General features: G+C 37.6%; 1 protein-coding gene across 8 annotated transcripts in view; it reads right to left on the reverse strand.

The window, feature by feature from the left end:
• Positions 1 to 2741: 2741 nt before the first annotated feature.
• The window catches only part of LOC135206748 (UPF0430 protein CG31712-like), a 687024-nt gene continuing 674156 nt past the window's right edge, over positions 2742 to 15609 (reverse strand). For all 8 annotated transcript variants that reach the window (XM_064238232.1, XM_064238230.1, XM_064238237.1 and 5 more), the window contains 2 exons: positions 9035 to 9123; positions 2742 to 8575 (listed from right to left, as the gene is read on the reverse strand). In XM_064238232.1, coding sequence (XP_064094302.1) covers positions 7660 to 8575; positions 9035 to 9123 — 1005 coding nt within the window. In that variant the 3' untranslated portion in view covers positions 2742 to 7659. The remainder of the gene's footprint in view (positions 8576 to 9034; positions 9124 to 15609) is intronic.

Below are 15609 nucleotides of genomic sequence, written 5' to 3' on the forward strand. Positions count from 1 at the left end.
AATGTAGAAGATTTCTCTCTCTCATTTTTCCACACGAAATCTGTGGGAAATAAAAAGGAACCACATTCAGGGGCGTTCCTAGACATTTTGGGGACGGGGGGGTGGGGGTTACAATCCCATTTGGGACCCCTTTTATGGGGTGGGAGGCGAGCAAAGCGAGCCAAAACAGCTGGGGTATTTTGGGGGGGAGGGGGGGGACCGCTGTAAGCCCACCGGAAATTTTTTTAGAATATGAGCAATTGTAGGATCAGTTTAAAGGCACTTGTAAATGCAAATTTGAGAAATTTTATATCTTAAAACAAGGTGTACATTGAATAATTGAAGATCTACTTAAACCAGTTAATCATAATGATAAAAGGTGAAAATGAGGATAACAGTAATGTACTCTGATGGCCAGATTCATTGAATCATTTGAATGTATATTTTTTGGGCAAATAAGGCCATTGTGGGGGCCCTCAGAGGAGAATTAAGACCCCTATAACCAGTAATCAATTGCCTTAGATCAGTCCTGCCCTTACCCAAATCAACGTTGCCCATCCTCCTCCGATCCGTATGAGAAGGTCTATAATGGGGTCTACGATTGGGAGGCCCCCCCTCCCCCATTGGAAATTAGGGCCCTTTAGTGGGCCCCAAACTTTCGGGTCCAAATAAAAAGGGGACCCTTGACCATTTTGGATCCACTGGATTTAGCTTCTCTTGTCATAGCAGCAATGATTAAATTTCGCATTTTGGGGGCCCCCTCACTTTGGGGTCCGGGGGGAAACTTCAAACAGGTCCCCAGCCCCGCCCCTCAGGAACGCCACTGACCACAATGTAGTTAAAAAGTGCGAGCATTTACAAAATACCTTATGCAACAATTTAAACTTTCCTTGACTACTGCGTTGACCAGTTAAAACAAACTAGCTAGCTCTCAAATTATGATCGGGAAAAACTGGATATTATCCTAATCTAGGGCACAGTGTGTATTATAGCTGCTGGAGAAATCTCAAACTAGGTTTACATCATTATGACATGGGAGCGTTCCTTTTATATCAGTTTTAAATATTTTTTTTCCCACAGGAATCACAATTACCAGGGTATATCAAAAGTCAAGTTAATGGTCGATACCTTTAGAAAAACATTGTCAATGGGCCAGGGTATTACAAAAACGAATGAAGATCATGAGTCATAACACATGAAAAAAAAAAAAACTTGCTGTGCCTTACTCAGTAGGAACAAACCACTGAAAACTACCATAATTATGCAACCACATATTAACAATATGGATTCAGCATGTGATCCAAGTAGGCGGATTAGTCGATTACTATCTAGTAGCTAAATATGAAAGGATCTGTTACCAAATAAAAAAGGTGGTTTGTGTGAACCTCCACCAGATGACAAAAGAAAGACTTATAAGAATTTGGACACAAAATTACCTCACATTATTCCTTTGCGTCTGGTAATCTCCGATGAACTTCGTTTTCTGTTGCAAAACAAAATCCATCCCACTTCCATAGAATAGGCACTACGCGGAACCACAAGCAAGCAAGCAAGCTTACAGCGACACTTAGTGACGGCAACTGCCTCCTTGCTTGCTGCTGGTCATCTTAACCTCGACTTTATCCAGGGTGATCTTGGGAAGTTGTGTGTGGGGGGGGGGGGGTGGGTGTATGAGGAAACAACCGGAAAAAAAAAAATTTAAATTACCATTAAACGTTTTACCTGTCCCCCTGAACCTTGCATTTCGCAAATACATTATGTGAAGGCCCTTTCTTGCACTCAATAACAAAGAGGAGGAGAGGAAATCTGTCCGCCTGGGTGAGAAGTTAACGACTAACGAGATGGTGGGGTTATGGGTAAAGCAGACCATTTCTGCCCAGCAACTGCATGTTTACAAACAACTTTCTAAACGACGTTAAGTTAACGAGCATCTAGAAAGCGAAGCTTCGCATTAAATTTGTTAAAACAATTACATCAGTCTCTTATGCCGTAACAGACCAACTTATTTGCATAATGACACTAAATTTATTATTTTCCTTAATTTGTCGCTGTTTACCCTTTATGATCTGTGATCATTAACTTGGGTCTTTTTCATTTCTAAACTTCCATTTTAAAAGTTTTGACTGCGAGATTCATTTTGCAAAATGGAGATCCTGATTTCTCCTTTATTTTACGTGGGTCTGGGGAAAAAAGGATTTATTTTTTGTATGGTGTTTTTTCATTGCGTGGAACCAGTGGCTATTCAGCAACGGGACCAACGGCTTTACGTGACTTCCGAACCACGTCGAGAGTGAACTTCTATCACCAGAAATACACATCTGTAACAACTCAATGGAATGCCCGAGCATCGAACTCGCGGCCACCGAGGTGGCAGGTCAAGACCATGCCGACCACACCACTGAGGTGCTAAAAAAAAAAGTATTTAGAGAAAAGAAAGGATTTCCCCAGGCCTTGGAATGGGCAAGTAGCTGTTACTGGCTGGACCTTTCACATTCCTCCTTATTAACATCTGTTAACCTTGTGCTTTTTCCTTTCCGATTGAGAGAGAGAGAGAGGAGAGAGAGAGAGAGAGAGAGAGAGAGAGAGAGAGAGAGAGAGAGAGAGAGAGAGAGAATATGTACTATATATTTAGTTTTATAGACACATGAAACTTTTTCATTTGCCTTCACAAATTTTTTTCTACAGTCTTTTGATAAGTTTTTTGTATCTTGTTTATTACTTAAAAAAATTTGGGAAAAAGGAAAAGAATAAAAACACTAAAACACAGCTTTATAATATTTTATTTACTGGCTTTTCCATCTGGCAATGAGTAATATCCTTACACAAACTTCAGATTCCTTTAGGGGCTGGCATTAAATTATGATTTCACTCTCATGAGAAGATACGGAATGATTCCAAGGCCAGCAAAGACAGCAGCTTTAAGGTCTGAAGCTGTTTCATGAAGTGAAAGAGAGAAAAAAAATTTAGCACAGCGAATGATGGATTTCGCTGATTTATGACTCCATTTCAAATCTCTCTTCTTGCCTCTCCAAGGGTACTACATAGGTTGGTTAGTTACAGCAACTTTATTTTTCCCCCTTTGGACAACGGTGAGAGGTTTGTAAACTGTCACTTATAGAAACCAATTGGTACATTGATATTCATCGTTTTCAGGCTAGATTGCCACAAGTAAACATGTCGCTTATTGATGCGACGCCATAACGCACAAGGTTATATCATACACGGTTAACAAGATTATCGTACCTACAAAAAATACTTTCTAATATGAATGAAGTACATTAATACAACCATTTGTAGCTTCTCTGAAGACCTGTGCATCCTATAATTCTGCAATACACAATCAATGCTTCTCAACACGCAACTTTCGCAAATTAGATGAGATGAATTACGGTGCTGTCAACTGCGTTGGCCAGTAATCAGAGGTTATGACTCTGGGCGGGTATTCTACGAGAAAGCAAATTCCGAAATTCTAGTCGAGCCTCAACGAGGGGAACACCGACTCTAAATACAAAATATAAATAAAGGGGAAAAGCCTGAATCTCATCAATTTATTGTGTGGTGTGCACATCGACGAACGAACTCGAACAGAATCTCGGAAGCTGCTTTGTGTTACAATGAGAGATTATCTAAAATACCCTGAAATGAACTTGTATGGTTTGTTTCAAGTTTATAAAAATGGACCCGGAAAGTTTTGTTTTTCCTAGAATAGGGATGTTCTGGGATAATAATGATCTCTTTTTTTTTTCTGAGTGGAATATATAAACACGAGGCACAGGGGCCCTTGAGGGAAGTTATACATACGTAAAGTACAAATAACCAAGGTCACATACAAATAACATTACAAGGAATCCAAACAGTTTTACCATGCTATTACAGTCTTAATAATAACCATTCTCTTTTGATACTCAGTAAAATTTATGATATAATAATAATAATAATAATAATAATAATAATAATAATAATAATAATAATAATAATAATAATAATAATAGTTTGATTTCTGCAGACTCACGAATTACTAATAATATAATAATGATAATGAACCAAGGAACCCATGTAACGAGGCTATAATATCAAGAATTAAAAGCCACAATAGTTAAAAAATATTTATCCAAAGAGTTAAGGAGAGACTTGCAGATACTACTCCGTGTCCATCATCAGAATGAAAGTCTCTCCTTAACATTGTAACTCTGAGCTTAAATATTTTTAACACTACTGTGGCTTTTAATTAATAATAATAATAATAATAATAATAATAATAATAATAATAATAATAATAATAATAATAATAATAATAATAATAATAATAATAACAATAATAATGATAATAAAAATAATAATAATAAAGAAAAAAGAAACTAAAAATAACATCTGTGGATTTCCTGTGCACAACTTACATAGGACATTGCAACGATATGAACACACAAACAGAACACATTAGGTTAATAATAATAATAATAATAATAATAATAATAATAATAATAATAATAATAATAATAATAATAATAATAATAATAATATTGTTACTCAAAATGATTTAGAAATGACGTTTTAAAATATCATTAGATGGCACATGAACATTGGTTATACAAATATTTGACACATGTCACATAGGATAAAACTTTCTATAAAAAATGGAAAAATAAAAATAAAAAATGCTGTTCAACAGTTATGAATCACATGGAAAATAAAATGAAATAAAAAAAACGGGAAAATAATACTTAAAAATAAAGTGTTAACAAAACAGGAGGTTTATACAATACGAAGGGAACAATTTGGACCAGAATAAGTTGCAGTTTTAAGTTAGGTAAATAAGGTGTTTTTCGAAAAGGAATACTGTTGGGCTTGAAGGGGACATGAAAGTGGTTTTCATGAACTGGCTATCTTGAAGACATTACAGGATTTCTCCTTTTTTATCATTTGGTTGAGAATTTCAAGAATAATATGCCTACAGATATTTGGTAAAGAGGTTATTCTAGTTTTACCTTCATATTTTGTGTCTGTCTCCGTTGATGTACTTCCGATTATGTACAGAAAAATCACGAAAATCCAAATATAAATTCTATTGCTATCACAAGTTCTATATTTGGTACATTATAATTTTGTAACGTGGTCAATGAAGTTTTCAATATCAAACTCTTTAACAATTCCCAGTATTATATGGATGTTAAAACTCGCATAACAATTACAATGACTGGACTGGAATTAGACAAATTTATGACCTCGAGTTAAATTTAGTCAAAACCCAAGGAATAAATTGGACGAGAAGCAATACAAAGCTGAACGTCAGACCACCAACTTTACGTGATTTTCGACTTGTTTTCTATAACGACATCTTTTAAACTGCGAGCCATGGTCTTCAGGTTATAAGTGAAGACAAAGCAGTTCAAGACAGGAGTACAATTTTTTTTCCTTCCTATTCATGACTGGGGATAATTCCTCGCAACTGGAAGAATGCTTGCAATCAGAGCTCAAGAAGACACGGAACTATTCATCGAGTACAAGTAATAGAATCAAATGCATCCTCAACTATGAGTGGAGGAAACAATGAACGCTTGTAAGATCTCTACAGAAACTTTGGTATATATAAATATATATATGTATATGCACCGGGACTGTCTGTTAGGAAGTGGGCAGAATATTAATATCTTATCATCATCGTTTTCTTTTAAGCTGAAATAGCGTTTGTTCCTCTTGGTCATTAGTCAGACAACGTCAATTTGGAGGTGTTCGCGACTGGCCTTGAATTCACCGTTCAATCGAAAAGAAGTACCTTGTCGTGTTGCATCAAATCACACTCTAACACATGTTCAAAATGGACCAGAAGACACAAACTTCTCAGAACACCAGAGAAAGTTTAGAATGATGACTTGAGCTATAATTGTGGGTAAACGCTTGAGAATTTCTTTTTTTCTTCTTCTTCTTTCTAGAACAGTTTAACCTGATTCTCATACGATAACATCTGAGGTGATCTAGAACTGGGCCGGCAAACTCGTGCGTTGGCTCAGATCCCTTAACTCCTATATTTTCATTGAGCTAGTTTTCTCTTTGTCTATCATAAAAGAAGATGAATGCTATTTACGGCGAAGGTACAAGGTGCTGACATAGAAACGTTAACAGGTTAGGATTCCATGATTCTGCGGAAATGATACAAATTAATCATCCGTGAAGTCATTGTTTTGCGTGTGAAGTACAAGAAGGTACAAAACAACAGACCCTCTCTTTGGCCACTAAGAATTCTCAGGCAGTGGGTGGGAGGGAGGGAGGGAGGGAGGGAACGAACAGGAGAGGAGATGAGAGGAACAGGGGAAGGAGGAGTGGAGACTGAGATGGTAGGCATCAGGCAGTGAGGAAAAGAATATGGGTCCCACGTCAGGGACGAAGGGACAGGAAATAGTAGAATTCGAACAGCGGAAGATAGAGTAAGGGCAATAGAGGATTAACATTCCCTGTGCCACTGATTAGAAAAGTAATATTTGAATTTATTTTTTTATACATGAAAGTAAAGAAAAATATAACCTTTATATCATACATAAAATAATAGACAAGAATCGCTTATTTGTCATGTCAAACTCAAAATATACACACCAATTCTATGTACAATAATTAGTGAACAGAGGGATTCGTGTGAGATGAAGAGAAGCTAAATAATGCTAAAATATTAATCATAATAATAATGATAACAATAATAATAAATACAAGATCTGACAAATATGAGATTCAATTAGATTCATCAATTTGAAAATGCAAATTTCTATTTTCTCTTCTTTCGTTTGACAAAGTCGAAGAGAATAAGAAGGAGAAGAAGAGAAGTTGGGAAAATGAGTGTGTTAGCTGTTGATTATCTTTTCACCGGGCGAACCGGCACGTCGAAAGGTACATCACGCGTTTTCGCTTACTTTTAAGGTTTTGTTTACAATATAATCTAAAACGCGCGAAGCACTGAGGTAATTATGCTACGTGGGTAGGCCAAGTCCGGGCCGTCGCCTGGCCAATGCGCCACTGTGGACACTGGTTCCATGAGCCTCTTTATGACATACTTGGAGATGCTCACGAACTACTGGGCTTCGAGAGTTCCTAGGCGATATTTTGCTTTGGAAAGTCTTGGTCACTACTGCACTCCGTGAGCCTCTTACAATTAACTTTTGAGACGCTCGGGAACTACTACATTTCACCGGCCTCTTTAGCGACATCTGCTGGGACGCTCGGGAGCTACTACACTCACATCGATGTCGTCGTCTATGTAGCCGTTCATCATCATCTTCGCTTAATGTAGGCGACTACAAGGACAAACTTTGCCATGTATTAATCACTGCTGCAACAGCAGCTGCTGCCAGCACTGCTGTTGCAGCTTCAGACTTGAAAATGGCTACAAACTGCAAATATAAAACACTTAGTGCAAATGTCTTAGTATGGAAATCAAACACTACGATAATTATCATTAACCATTATATATTAAGTTTCTGTAAATGTTCTTGTTCCCAAACACTAAGTGTCAATGTGGATCAGGAGACATAAAGTTTTCATAACACCAACAAGAGTTTAGAATGAGGACTTTCTTGTGGGCGAACTCACAACAGAGCTTTTTTCCAGAACTGAGTTCCACCCTACTCTCATAGCAAGTGAGTAGACCTTTTAAGGGGCCGGCAAACTCATGCGTTGGCCCAGGTCCATTAATTCTCATCTTTTCCTTTTTCTCTTTTTCTTGTGAGTGAGACTAACTTGGCAAGAACACCCTGAACGTACTTGGATGTGGCTCACTTTGAATTCCTCCGCACTGTCATAGGGGCGACTAAATGCCTGGGAATAAGACCACTCCTGGGCGCATCTTGTGACCACTCCCTTCTTCAGAGAGCGAGCGGGGAAGATACACTCCTTGTCCAACACCTCGTCTAGACAGACACGTTCATAAAATGTGTCTTGGGTCTCCATAATTTCCACGGCGCGGTTATTAGAAGCTTTCCCTACTGCCTTCTGTACCACAATCATCTTTGAGGGACAGCAGTCGAAGAAAGATTCCCCATCAACTTCATGGATACTGATATTCTGGTTTCTAAGATATGATTTAAACTCCTGCTCCTGCTTTCTTTTTTTATTCTTTTTATTTGCTCTTTTTTTCTTCTTCTCTTCCTTTTTCCTCCTCTTCTCCTCTTTCAGTTTTTTCCGCTCCTCACGGGTGGAAGAACGTCGAGTCGTTAGTTCGGTTAATGTTTCTTCGGCAACATGCCGTCGTGTTTTTGTCTTGTCAGGAAACATCTCTCTGATGAGGAACTGACGGAGGACATCTTTTGTCTCCTCCAATTCCATGGAAACTTTTGCAAATTCAGGCTCCTCCTCTACCTGAGTTTCAACCTCTTCCTCCCGAAGGACTTCAAGCTGTGGGTAAACTTGATCGAAAGAGGCCACCTCTAGATATGGAGCATCTTGAAACATTTGGCTGTTAGGTCTGCTGAGACTCCGGTGGTGGTCAGGCTGTTGGCGCCATAATGGACTACTGGTGCTGGTGTGGTGGCTTTCAAGTCTAGCCAACAACTCTGCGGCCAATCTCTCACGTTCTCGAGCCTCGTAACCTCGAAGGGCCAGTCGCTCAAGCATCCTGTGGGTGAAAAGAGTACTTTAATTAGTACCTTTATTATCACTATGAAATGAATGAGTGTAAGGAGCAATACCATTCATAAGCACCTTTCAAAATTAGCAATACTGTCATTACTTTTCTTTTAAAACAACTAGAGTAAATACAGATCTAACTATATAATTACATCTACTCAGTGCAATATTACAATAATCTTCCATAACTAATGTCCACACTGACTATTATAGGAATCTGATGCAGTGCAGTTCTACATTCTCCAGTTATTGATATAGAAAAGCTGTGTTTCTTCGGGTTCTGACTGACTGGCTTTCTGGTGTCTTATGCCACTGTTCTGAACTCACAGTTTTCAGACAGAAATAAAGGACCAAGTCTCACGACTAAAGTGTCTTTTGAAACTAAGGTAGTTCTGGGCATCCTTGCGACAACATAGGAACCTTTCTTTCAAGCCATTTTGTTGCTCACCTTCTTCTCTGGTACGCTCGCCTGTCTCTGTCATCTTGGGCGGGACCGTCTTGATGCGACCGAACCCAACCCACAAACAGCCAAACCACCTGTAGGAGGAGAGATGAAAAGAAAATCAATGGAGGGAACGAACCGTCTTTAAAAATCAGTAAGACGTAATTCAAATGTTTTAGGAAACTGATCTTCATTCCACTTGCAATTTTAAACTAACACACCTGTTACACATGAAAGACAACTGGGGATTCATTACATATATACACATCTCAGGCTCTGCAGTAATCTATATCAATATCGAATAAGAAACTGGAGAGAAACATTGCTCAGGAACTCTGTGCTTGGAGACTGGAGAGCCAGAGTGGAATTTTTGAAATATTTTGAGCAAGGTAATTTCTCAAATGGACTCATTTTCAGTTTTGTTTTGGTTATGCTCTTAGGGTAATTGATTTTCGCTTTTTCGCGTCACCTACAACCATATCTCCCTTTTCAAATGACTTTGTCGATATTCTTACATCAAATAGGTCTATTTTTTTTTCTTTTTGCTATGGAATCCAGATCTGAACCTGTCTACAATATTGCGTGAGGAACCCGTAGATTCACACTCTCTTTCACTCTCATTTTTTCTGTATACGGATGTGAATTACGAACTATAAAAAAGTAAGCGGTTAAGTAGGGCTCGAGAACTTTATATAGGCACTGAGATATTTTTTCTCATAATAGAATGGTAGCTATTTCGCCACTTACAAATTACACCTTTCCTTGAATCGGACCCCATTTTTTTCTTTCTTTGAATATTCTCTCAGGCTGATTTCTGGTAACTCTATACTCGCCACCGACATCGTTCTGAGATTTAGAATGTATTCAAATTAATGCGAATACCTTTTCAAGTTTGATAATATAAATAATGTGTTTGTGTCTGCATTACTTAAACTCTAAGTAATAATTTTTCTCCCCTCGTTATTCTCTTTCTCTGTGCTTACAATAAAATATAATAACCAACGACAAGAAAAAGTTACTCTGACATGAACAAAGCTTGATCACCTAAAGGTTGAGGGTGTCACCTTCAGCAAACTTGTCATCTGCTAAGGATGACGCCTGACGGATGCGTTCTTGTCTCGATAAAGGACGTCGAGGAAAACTTGTTTTGTTTGAGCACACAAGGCATGCTCCCAACCCCCCATCCACCCACCCTTTTACGACTTCGTTTTTTACGCGATACCACGCGTGCTTATTCACACTGACTGGCCAAGACCGTATTAAAATCAGTGTCAGTCAAATGCTAATCCCGAAGCAATTAAAACTCCCAGACGCAAAAAATCTAGTTAACATTTGACATCAAGCAACAAGTTTTGGGCGGGGTAAAGCAATGTACTTTGAGCAAGCCGAGTAGCCTAGTTGATTCAGGTATCCCTGCTCATACCTTCGACTTAATTGGTATTGACAGGAAGGCCTCAAAATTGATGCTCGTCTCCCGTTGACATGTGTTTTGAAGAGAGTGTATTTGGCTGCAACGCCTCGTTAAACCTTCATAATGATTGTTGGGATCTGTCAGTTGTTTGTCTGCTTTCGTCCCCGCTGGGAGGCGACTACCATTTTTATAGTTCTTCGCTGCATTTATAGCATTTACATAAGGCGTCTGCTTCGGAGTCTGATTATTTTTCCATCCAAAGAATATTGACTTATTCATGTTTTATTTATTTACTCAATGTTAGAAGTGCATTTAATAACTTGAACAACCCATCACAAAGAGGCACAACAGAAAACAGATTCATCTAAAACATTTCATTCGAAATGTAACTGAACGCGCTCATGTCGTTACCTTCCATATACTGGATTTTTTTTTAAATTTTTTCAACTAAACTGCTACGCATAAAATCCAAAAATACGAAAAGAAAAAGAAAGATAAGAAAGGAGAAAAAAAAATAAATAGGAGGCCAATATTTTGCGTTTTAAGCATTTTTCCATTTGAATGACATCCAGCACCCTCACGGACTCTTCTTGCGAATGTTATGTCTGTTTGATGGCCATAGTTGTCAATCTTCCTAAGAAACGTCATTTTTCGCTGTAAAAACAGGCCTTACTTGGAGTTTTTTTTTTTTTTTTTTTTTTTTTTTTTTTTTTTTTTTTTTTTTTTTTTTTTTTTTTTTACTAGTGGAAATGTGGTGTTTGATATTTACAATTTTTTCTACCAGAACTATCCATTGAAATTCTATACACAAACTAATAAAAAAAATTGTTTTATTTTTTAATGGCTGATTGGGGGAAGCCACTCGCCTTTTAATTTTTTTTTTTTTTTTGCGATTACATAACGTGATATGGAAATTTTTTTATAATTCATGTAATCTGGATTTGAATAGATTATTATTATTATTATTATTATTATTATTATTATTATTATTATTATTATTATTATTATTATTATTATTATTATTATTATTATTAATAGTGGTGGTGGTAGTATTACGTGCGTAAAATAAAGGGGACATGCCTATTGCTTCGAGGTGAAAACCGAGAGAAAAGCAAAATGAATTCGTACGAAATAAAAGGCATAAGGTCAAAGGATTAAGAAAAAAAGGAAGATAAGAGAAACTCATTAATCTTGTTCGTTAAGCAAGTGTCGGCAAATAACAGGCTTCTTCACAAAGACGCCGATAAAATACCAGTTTGCAATTACGTTTACCAACTGCTGTTCAAGACCAGAAAACCGTTTGGAATTTTAAAACTAATTTTCATTCCCCTCATTTTCAATTTTTTTCTTGTTTAAGGATGTGCTAAAATAAATCCCTCTTTACGAAGAAACATTGCTCTCCTTTTTTCGAGTCAACAAAATTACGAAACTTTCAAACGCTTAATCCCGTCTCTCTTTAAGCGGGTTTAACTAATATTAGCTTTCTCATTCTGGCCCGACCCTAAATCTCGTAAATATCCCACTTCCCTGAGAGGCAAATTTGTCTGTTGGGGGCCAAATAACCTAGGACATTTTTTAAGCCTTTGAGCGGAGAGAGAAGAAGAAGAAGCGAGAGAGAGAGAGAGAGAGAGAGAGAGAGAGAGAGAGAGAGAGAGAGAGAGAGAGAGAGAGAGAGAGAGAGAGAGCGAGAAGCGAGAAAAGGGGAGAGAGAGAGAGAGAAGAAGAAGAAAGAAGAAGAAGAAGAATAGAGAGCAGAGAGAAGAGATAGAAGAGAAGAGAAGAAAGAAGAGAGAGAGAGAGAGAGAGAGAGAGAGAGAGAGAGATACTACTTCTCTAAACACAAATGTAGAGGCATGCTTATGGTGACGGAATTTCACGCATGTTTATTGGGTAGACCCTTCAAACGTCAAAAGAAGAGCCTATCAAAGATCTCGAATATAATACAATTAAACATCCTCTGATCCAATGAGTTTTTCGTTCTGGGAATCTTTAAAGATTTCAGGTAACATTAAAGAAGGTATTTTACAAAACACCATAGTTCACGTATATGAAAGAATAAAATGTGGAGAGAGGCAAAAAGGGGAAACTTAACGAAAGAAAATAATTTCCGAGACTCCACGGCAATTACATTAATGGTATTCTAGAGTGATTCATGCGCCAACGTGTCACATTATAAAGTGTACAACAGTAAACTAATAGGGAGGGATGGCGGGAGAAGATCAATGATGGCACTCGCTTCCTAATAGGGGACATGTTTATTAAATAGGGAAGGAAATAACGGAGATATAAACGGCCTGTCGCCATGAAGATGTCGCCGAACGTCTGTTGGAGAGATCAAAGTAGAAAAGGGTCGTCTGGAGATGACGCTGAATGTTGTATTTACTGACATAGACCCTGTGGGTCATTGAAAATAGGTACTCACCGGGTAAGTACTGGGTAAAACCGATAAGTTTTATTAACAATTTTGGGGCTGTCTGGGATTACTACTACTACTACTACTACTAAATAATAATAATAATAATAATATAATATAATTAATCAATAATAATAATAATAATAACAATAATAACTAAAACAAATGTACTGAACTATTTCCCTTTTTAGTTTAACCTTTCATATATATATATATATATATATATATATATATATATATATATATATATATATATATATATATATATGTGTGTGTGTGTGTGTGTGTGTATGTATAAATATATAAATATATATATAGGTATGTATATAATATGTATAATTATAATAATATATAATATATCTATATATAATAATTAATAAATATTATAATATATATATTATATTATATATATATTTTATAATTGTACGATATTCATAAAAAAAATGGAGATTATTACGTTAATTAGTGTACCCATACCGTAGTAAAATGACCGTTATATACGATAAAGGTTAAAACGGAAAGTTCCATCGCTATGGACGTTACGTACCGACCCGAACCTTGGACCAGCTGGGAGAGAGGCTGAGCCCGGATTGAATGACGGCAAATATGATCGTGGAGTTCACACGAAAATAAATGTTGGGATTCACATCAAGTTTTATCATAGTGTGATAATGCGAGACAGAGCTTTAACCTTCCGTCCATATTCTATGATCGAACCCTATTAGTAACACATTTCTCATGACCAAAATCTGCAGAATTCCACGTTTCGGAAAAGATCGCTAAAGTATCTACTAAAAGACGGCCATTCGAATTCAAACGGCAACAGTCTGGGATGGAGAATCGGAGGGGGAAAGGGGGGTGAGGTGGGGTGGGGTGGGGGTAGCTGTTGATCACCCGTCGGGAGTGTCTATTGGGACACACATTAAAAGTCGTTAATTGAGTAGAGAGGACTGTTATCAAGTTGACTCTGTCAACATGACAGGGAAGGGTAGTGACACTAACCGATGACGGGGAAAGTGCTACACATGTTTTAGCCGAATGTCTCGCTACGCCCTCCTCCTCCTCGAACACCTGTTATCGCCGATCTAGACTCTGCTGGCTCCGGGGCGTTTCTTTTTCTGTGGCAGCTTTGTCGTACGGCTCTACTACGCCTTTCGGAGGAGAACTTCTGATTATTTCCAGTGCGATGTTTGATGCGACATTTCTAGCTGATTTTAATAAGCAAAGTCTTCTATCGTCTGAAAACAACGCGGTCCTTCATTCTAGCAGTCGACTGAGAAAACTCTATTGAGAGGTTCTTTATGAAATAGTCACATTATGTAGGCATACTCAGTATTTCCTAGTCACATTACTCTGAAAGTGCAGCGCTTTCTCGTATGCAGGTTTGTATCTTGATACTTGAAGGCTCAAAGAAGTCAAACTTCCACACTGAATATGAAGATCGCCAAAAATACAAGAATCTCATGTGAATCCAACCTCTTTTTCAAAATGAAAGATAACGGTAGGCCAAATGTCATGAGTCTCTTTATTGCAATTAGACATTCCCTATCCGTATTAAGGGTATTTATTATAGGCTTTTTGGAACCATATTGTTTGTGATAAAACTGAAAGTTTTAAACAAAAAATAAACTCCAAAGAATATGCAGAATTGTAGTTTCTTCGAGAAGATTTGACAAAAGATACGAATTTACTTTCAGACGCGAAGAGCGGAACAAGGGTTTCCCTGTAGAGATACTATCCTTATCTATTTATTTCCTCGCCATCAGAAATCCGAAGTGATAAAGTTCGACAACCTCGGTAGGTCCTGGAAGGGGACCACTACCACCCATCTACCAATATCCTCTCCCCCGCCCTCCCCAACTCGTCACAAAAAAAAAAAAAAAAAAAAAAAAAAAAAGTTTCCTAGCTCGAAGTCCTCTGCGATAACCTCTCGGGAGAGGAGATTCGATGGGTGGGTCCTAGATAAAGCTTGATAATTCCTCGGCAAACTATTACTTAGACTGTCTGTACCTTGTCAATTTGACGAGCTGGATTAAAACGATTGATTCTTCGCCGAAAATTATGGATACTGGCCTCTATCACGCAAAGGTCCACTGGAGTGGTCCATGCCTATTCTATAACGTCAAGCGTCGATAAAGATTACGAATTTACATATTCATATAAAAATTTTATTTGGGTAGGCCTAAACGTTTTTTTTTTAATACAGAAACGATAACTTTTATAATTTTCTCAAACAGGGGCGAGCAGAAGAATCTTCCTTTATCTTGACGTTGATAAATGAATTATGTTTAACGCCAAGTTTTGATGAGGTAATTACGGTTCAAATCCTTCAAGGTTTTCACCAATAACAATAGACACGTTTGAGTCTGAAGGAGGCAGCTGGACGTTTGCTGCTTTTGCTGAGGGTACTAATGGGACATTTGAAATCACCGGTCAATGACGGAATTACATCTTGAGAGGACTGAAATTTATGACCCAGTGGGCGTGAAGAAAATTAGACTCGGCAATTTTTGCTTTGATACGCGTTAAATCGATTTCAGTTCGGCATTAGAGCCAAATCAATTAAATGTCAATGATGCCGATGCAAACAAATAATTGGAACACTCAAATGCTTAAAATGGACCAGTTTTCTCTGAAACGAATGAATTGATTTCGATATGGGCTTCCTGAGACAAAGAGAACACCGAGTTACCCATCATCAGCGTCATAGAAGTCGGTTTAATTACATTTCTATTTCTTCTCGTCACACTCCTGCTT

This window comes from Macrobrachium nipponense, chromosome 31, assembly GCF_015104395.2.
Source record: "Macrobrachium nipponense isolate FS-2020 chromosome 31, ASM1510439v2, whole genome shotgun sequence".
NCBI lineage: Eukaryota > Metazoa > Arthropoda > Malacostraca > Decapoda > Palaemonidae > Macrobrachium > Macrobrachium nipponense.